At 54.5% G+C, this 7,746-nt stretch overlaps 1 protein-coding gene across 1 annotated transcript; it reads right to left on the bottom strand.

Moving 5' to 3' along the window:
• Positions 1–5,216: 5,216 nt before the first annotated feature.
• On the bottom strand, positions 5,217–5,629 carry LOC144733904 (histone H2A-like). The gene has a single exon (XM_078615910.1). It carries the CDS (start codon positions 5,612–5,614, stop codon positions 5,234–5,236), a length of 381 nt encoding a protein of 126 aa, XP_078472036.1. The 5' UTR covers positions 5,615–5,629; the 3' UTR covers positions 5,217–5,233.
• Between the last annotated feature and the right edge of the window lie 2,117 nt (positions 5,630–7,746).

Raw genomic sequence — 7,746 nt, forward strand, 5'->3', positions numbered from 1 at the left:
AACGTGCGCGCACACACATACAGCTCCACGCGCAATACCCACTCTTGCGCCGCTCTGCGCCGCGCTGGCCGCTCACGTTACGATCGCGCACCTGGGGTACGCCGATTACGCACGCCGAGAGCTTACGCAAGTAACGAGCACACGCAAGCGGGGCACACGCCGACACAACGACTCAAGCCGCCGCCGCCGTGCGCGCGAGACAAACCGTACAACAATGCGCAGCCGATTACGCACTCGAGCCGTGGGGTCGGGGGTCAGGGGTCCACCACCGCGCCGCACTTTACGCAAGTAACGAGCACACGCAAGCGGGGCACACGCCGACACGACGACTCGTCCCCTCCCCCACTCGCGCGTGCACGTCACCACAAATATCGTACAAGGACGATTCTCCTCTCACACGGCTGCCTAGTCACGCCAACACACAAAAGTGCTCTCCCCGGGCGTTAACGCACACACCTCCGTACCCGCACAATCGCACAGAGACCACGGCCTTTATGCATACAACGACCACACACTCGCGAATGCAGTGCACGCTAATACCACGTTCCAAAAACACCCAACAACACGGTTTTGTTACTACGCTCGAGATTTTATTAGCCCTTGCTAACCAACCGAGCCACCCGTGTGTGTGTGCGGGCCAGCAAGGCGCTTCTAACCCACACTCTGGTGCCGTGTAGCCCTCTTCTATGCTGCGTTCTCTGCTAAACCGCTTTCCTACTCGTCCCTACCCCGAACTAACCCTCTCCTACGGATCCTACTCTCCGCTCTGAGGTGTTGTAAGGCGCGCAACACGATACCGTCTGTAGTCCTTGGTGACCTTGCGGCGCTCAGATCGTCCTGCAGACAATCTAGCGGCTCGCCCGATGACTCCTTCGTCGCTGACCCCGTGTCCAAACTCCAGAAGAAGAGACCTCCCTACTGCCCCTGCGTTTTCTTTTAAACTATTCACATCAAAGGCTAGGCGCCCCCGTCCCGACCGCCTTGGTCTCTCGACCAATCCTGAGCCTAGGATTTCCCGCTCTTTTGCGATCCCGCCGGCCTTTGAACTTTCGACCAATCAGTCGTCCCGGGTCCTGATCCCAGCTATCTGCCTTGCTGACCCGTGTTTGTGTTTGTATGCGTTTCTAACTGCGGGGCTCTCTGAGCTCGCCGTGGTCGTGCGATCTCAAATCCGCCCACGGCGCCGCAGTGTTACTTGGCCTGGGAAGGGTCCTGTCCAATTCCCTGGCCCTGAGAAACCGTGGGGTAACCCCCCTAGGGGGCCCTCGGGTGAAAACTCAGGGTAGGTGACCCGACCACGAGGCCCTACGTGGGTGCGGGTGCGTGTTTATGTGGGGGGGGTGATGGGGGGCAGTGCGGCTGTGGAAGCCGGGCGGCTCCCTGGCTCGGCCGAGCGGCCCCGTCGCTGTGGCACCACAATCCCTTGTCACCGAACTTTTAACTGGACGTTTTAATCGAACTTTGAAATGAATAAATATATGGATTTTCAGATGGACAACAAACTGAAGAAAATTACTCAAAATTAACCGACATTAAATAGAAAGTTTAACATTTTACGTGGCAAGAGGTGAGTAGCTCACGCACTGCAGAAGGGTCGCGCGCCTTGAACAAGATCGAGGCACGGTGCACAATCATCACCACTCAAATTCAACTCAAGTGACTCTGCAGTCGAATGTTTAAAGAAAATATATAATCTTACGTTTAATGCACCGACAGAGTTGATATTCTAGGAGCGCAGGATGGTTCATGCGATGGGTTGTTTTTACTGCAATAAGTAACACGTATTTACTGCACTAAGTAACACGAATGAGTAATCATTGGAAAGATGTTATTAACCATGTAAAAAATATTTAACTACACATATTTGTACCATCTTATTTGACAAGTAATATTATACTTTACCGAGTGTTGACATCCCCAGCGTTTACCAGTACTTTTTTGCTTACTATCAGCTAACACCGGCCACAACCCTGAGCTGATGTGCTCATTTGTTCCCTTTACTGACCGCTCAAAAAGAGCGAGTTTTATTCTTTAAAAAAACACGATTAATTCTTCCAATAGGCATCCCAATTTATTCTAAACCATGTTCCATGATTGATGCAATGTTGGAATGCTGCTCAAATACCGTTCCTAAATTAGACATTAAGGGTATCTGGAATGAGCAGAGCATTCGTTTAATTGCGAGCAATTTGGGACGAGGGCAACTCGACGACGGTGTCATTATTAAACAGGACCCTGCGGGGTGGGCTGGTAGGAACGAATAACCAAATAATATAAACATAATGTACTAGCAGAAGTACCCGGCGTTGCCCGGGTGAAAAATATATTTCTTAATAACCTTACATATATACACACCCTCACCACTCACCACTCACCCTCACCATTCACCCTCACCACTCTCCCTCACCACTCTCCCTCACCACTCATCCTCACCAATCATACCCTCACCAATCACCACTCACCACTCACCCTCAACACTCACCCTCACCACTCACCACTCACCATTCACCCTCACCATTCACCCTCACCACTCTCCCTCACCACTCATCCTCACCAATCACACCCTCACCACTCACCCTCACCATTCACCCTCACCACTCTCCCTCACCACTCATCCTCACCAATCACACCCTCACCACTCTCCCTCAGCACTCTCCCTCACCACTCATCCTCACCAATCACACCCTCACCAATCACCACTCACCACTCACCATCAACACTCACCCTCACCACTCACCCTCACCATTCACCCTCACCACTCTCCCTCACCACTCTCCCTCACCACTCATACTCACGAATCACACCCTCACCACTCACCCTCAACACTCACCCTCAACACTCATCCTCACCAATCACACCCTCACCAATCACCACTCACCACTCACCCTCAACACTCACCCTCACCACTCACCCTCACCAATCACCACTCAGCACTCACCCTCAACACTCACCCTCACCACTAACCACTCACCCTCACCATTCACCCTCACCACTCTCCCTCACCAGTCATCCTCACCAATCACACCCTCACCACTCACCCTCAACACTCACCCTCACCACTCATCCTCACCAATCACACCCTCACCAATCACCACTCACCACTCACCCTCAACACTCACCCTCACCACTCACCACTCACACTCACCAATCACCACTCACCACTCACCCTCAACACTCACCCTCACCACTCACCCTCACCATTCACCCTCACCACTCTCCCTCACCACTCATCCTCACCAATCACACCCTCACCACTCTCCCTCAGCACTCTCCCTCACCACTCATCCTCACCAATCACACTCTCACCAATCACCACTCACCCTCAACACTCACCCTCACCATTCACCCTCACCACTCTCCCTCACCACTCTCCCTCACCACTCATACTCACCAATCACACCCTCACCAATCACCACTCACCCTCAACACTCACCCTCACCACTCACTCTCCCTCACCATTCACCCTCACCACTCTCCCTCACCACTCTCCCTCACCACTCATCCTCACCAATCAGACCCTCACCAATCACCACTCACCACTCACCCTCAACACTCACCCTCACCATTCACCCTCACCACTCTCCCTCACCACTCATACTCACCAATCACACCCTCACCAATCACCACTCACCCTCAACACTCACCCTCACCACTCACTCTCCCTCACCATTCACCCTCACCACTCTCCCTCACCACTCTCCCTCACCACTCATCCTCACCAATCAGACCCTCACCAATCACCACTCACCACTCACCCTCAACACTCACCCTCACCACTGACCACTCACCCTCACCATTCACCCTCACCACTCTCCCTCACCACTCTCCCTCACCACTCATCCTCACCAATCACACCCTCACCACAAAGTCGTCGCTTGACACGGGTGGGGTGTCGAGGTCTAGTACCGTGCAGAGCCTCCGGCCTTGCCTAGATTGCCTACCCAACTGAGGCTTGGTACTGGGGCAGTTACCCCCCCCCCCCCCGCGCTACAATAATACTGTCTAATCGCTATAATTTTATTATCTAGCGACCCTATAATAGTAATTGCACACATTGGGGTGGGAGGGGAGTGAACAGGACGTGAAACTTTGATGAATTTACCTAAAAGTCGCGTGTTAATGCGTGCGCCTATTTTTAAGGGGAATTAAAAATGGCGTCCACCCCGCGCCGAAGGCGTCGCTACCCGTTGCCAGGGGCAACCGCCGTCCAATGAAAGCGGCGAAGGCGTGGCTACCCGTTGCCAGGAGCAACCGCCGTCCAATGAAAGCGGCGAAGGCGTGGCTACCCGTTGCCAGGGGCAACCGCCGTCCAATGAAACTGCAGCCCGCGGCGAAGGCGTCACTACCCGTTGCCAGGGGCAACCGCCGTCCAATGAAAGCGGCGAAGGCGTCGCTAGCCATTGCCAGGGGCAACCGCCGTCCAATGAAAGTGCGTATGGTCCGGCGACACACACACACAGACAGACAGATTCGCGATTTTATATATATAGATTATTACACTTGTTAAGCCAGGAAAGCCCCACTGAGTCAAAAGGTTTTTGTAGGGTCCTGCCAAGTGTTTGCAGTAGGGGGCGATGTTGCTACACCTAATCGGACGATACGAAGGGAGAGATTGAGGCCTAGTTCTAGGCTTTAGGCTTAGCTGTAGGCTTTAGGGCGCTGTGAGTTAATTTTTCAATTTAAATGTTTTAATGATTCATGTAAAAGCTTTAAATTTAAATGTTTCTATTTAAAAACATGAGGGAATGTAACATTGTTAAACATAACTCCCTTTCACACACGCGGGGGTACGATACGAAGGGAGAGTTTCAGGCCTAGTTCTAGGCTTTAGGCCTAGCTGTAGGCTTTAGGGCGCTGTGAGTTTTTTAAATTCAATTTCAAAGTTTTAATTAAAAGCTATCTCAGGGAATTATAAGGGAATGTTACACGTGTTTAGACAGGAAAGCCTCATTAATTTAAATGTTTTAATTAAAAGCTGAGGGAATTATAAGGGAATGTTACACTTTTTTAGCCAGGATAGCATCACTGAGTTTAAAGGTTTTTGTAGGGTCATGCCAAGTGTTTGCAGTAGGGGGCGATGTTGACGGACGGACACATGAATCTATTGGTGGTCTGGTCCACTTCGTTCCTACCAGTATAACAAAACTCCTGTGTACGACTGTCCGAGCTCTTTGCAAGTAAGTGGGTGGCTCTGAAAAGAGCCGTTGTTGTGGTGGTAGAGGCGGCGGCGCGTTCACTTCTTTGCCTGAGAGGTCTTCTTGGGCAGCAGCACGGCCTGGATGTTGGGCAGCACACCGCCCTGGGCGATAGTCACGCCGCCCATGAGCTTGTTGAGCTCCTCGTCGTTTCGCACGGCGAGCTGCAGGTGTCGGGGGATGATCCTCGTCTTCTTGTTGTCGCGGGCGGCATTGCCAGCCAGCTCGAGGATCTCGGCAGAAAGGTACTCGAGCACGGCGGCCAGGTAGACGGGTGCTCCAGCGCCGACCCGCTGGGCGTAATTGCCCTTGTGGAGCAGCCTGTGAACGCGACCCACGGGGAACTGCAGGCCGGCGCGGGAAGAGCGGGACTTTGCCTTGGCGCGAGACTTGCCACCGGTCTTGCCGCGTCCAGACATTGTTAAGGGACCTAGGATGCAAAAAGCACTGGAGACAAAGTACGAACGATTTGTGACGTTAACACGCACCACTGGAGCGGCTTTTATAGCGGAGACGAGGATCGTAGAGCGCGCCGCTGCTGATTGGCTCCTCTCGGTCGAGTCCCGCCCTCTCCTTGAGCCACCAATGAAAAGCCGGGACGCGAGGATTCGATGTTGACTTTAATTATTTGTATCCATATATATTTTAATGCGGACACGTGTGGTGCCACAGCGACGGGGCCGCTCGGCCGAGCCAGGGAGCCGCCCGGCTTCCACCGCCGCACTGCCCCCCATCACCCCCCCCACATAAACACGCACCCGCACCCACGTAGGGCCTCGTGGTCGGGTCACCTACCCTGAGTTTTCACCCGAGGGCCCCCTAGGGGGGTTACCCCACGGTTTCTCAGGGCCAGGGAATTGGACAGGACCCTTCCCAGGCCAAGTAACACTGCGGCGCCGTGGGCGGATTTGAGATCGCACGACCACGGCGAGCTCAGAGAGCCCCGCAGTTAGAAACGCATACAAACACAAACACGGGTCAGCAAGGCAGATAGCTGGGATCAGGACCCGGGACGACTGATTGGTCGAAAGTTCAAAGGCCGGCGGGATCGCAAAAGAGCGGGAAATCCTAGGCTCAGGATTGGTCGAGAGACCAAGGCGGTCGGGACGGGGGCGCCTAGCCTTTGATGTGAATAGTTTAAAAGAAAACGCAGGGGCAGTAGGGAACTCTCTTCTTCTGGAGTTTGGACACGGGGTCAGCGACGAAGGAGTCATCGGGCGAGCCGCTAGATTGTCTGCAGGACGATCTGAGCGCCGCAAGGTCACCAAGGACTACAGACGGTATCGTGTTGCGCGCCTTACAACACCTCAGAGCGGAGGGTAGGATCCGTAGGAGAGGGTTAGTTCGGGGTAAGGACGAGTAGGAAAGCGGTTTAGCAGAGAGCGCAGCATAGAATAGGGCTACACGGCACCAGAGTGTGGGTTAGAAGCGCCTTGCTGTCCCGCACACACACACGGGTGGCTCGGTTGGTTAGCAAGGGCTAATAAAATCTCGAGCGTAGTAACAAAACCGTGTTGTTGGGTGTTTTTGGAACGTGGTATTAGCGTGCACTGCATTCGCGAGTGTGTGGTCGTTGTACGCATAAAGGCCGTGGTCTCTGTACGATTGTGCGGGTACGGAGGTGTGTGCGTTAACGCCCGGGGAGAGCACTTTTGGTGTGTTGGCGTGACTACGCAGCCGTGTGAGAGGAGAATCGTCCTTGTACGATATTTGTGTTGACGTGCACGCGCGAGTGGGGGAGGGGACGAGTCGTCGTGTCGGCGTGTGCCCCGCTTGCGTGCGCTCGTTACTTGCGTAAGCTCTCGGCGTGCGTAATCGGCGTGCCCAAGGTGCGCGATCGTAACGTGGGCGGCCAGCGCAGCGCAGAGCGGCGCAGGAGTGGGTATCGCGTGTGGAGCTGTACGCGTGTGTGCGCGCACGTTCACGACGTGTGTAACACAGGTGCGCGATCCTAACGTGAGTGGTCAGGGTTGGGTGAGTGCCGTGCAGAGCTGTGTGTGGGTGTGCGCGTGCGTGGTTATCCATGCCTGCTACGCGGACCCGCGGTGGAGGGGAATCCTCGGGTGACGGCTCCCACACCCTGGGTGAGGAGCCTAGCGGCGGTTCGCTTAGCAGCGGGGGGGCGATTGATGATGTTAGTCCGGCCGTTAGTATTATCGAGGGAGGGATCTCGGGGGCTAGCGACCCCCACAAATTGGTGTCAGAAGTGGGATGGACCCCCGCGTTACCTCACGCTAAAATAAGACTAATATTTACCGGCAGGGGGGCCCCTTCGTGGAAGGCATTCGCCCGCAATCTCTTAGGGGCTAAGGAAATTAATGGATGGACGGACGTGCAGGCAGTACGTCAACTTAATATGAATCTTGATGGGCGGGCAGCCGATTTTGTAGAAGCGTTACCCGCGAGCGCACAGACACAGCTAGAGGAGCTGATGCGCCGACTCGATCAGCGTTTTGGCACGCGTGACGAGGAGGAAGCAAAATCGGCCTTAGAGGCGCGCCGTCGCCAACCTGGCGAAGATCTCCGTGATTACGCCGAGGATGTGCGCGAG

This window comes from Lampetra planeri, chromosome 48 (genome assembly GCF_965212315.1).
Source record: "Lampetra planeri chromosome 48, kcLamPlan1.2.h2, whole genome shotgun sequence".
In the NCBI taxonomy this organism is placed as follows: Eukaryota; Metazoa; Chordata; class Hyperoartia; order Petromyzontiformes; family Petromyzontidae; genus Lampetra; species Lampetra planeri.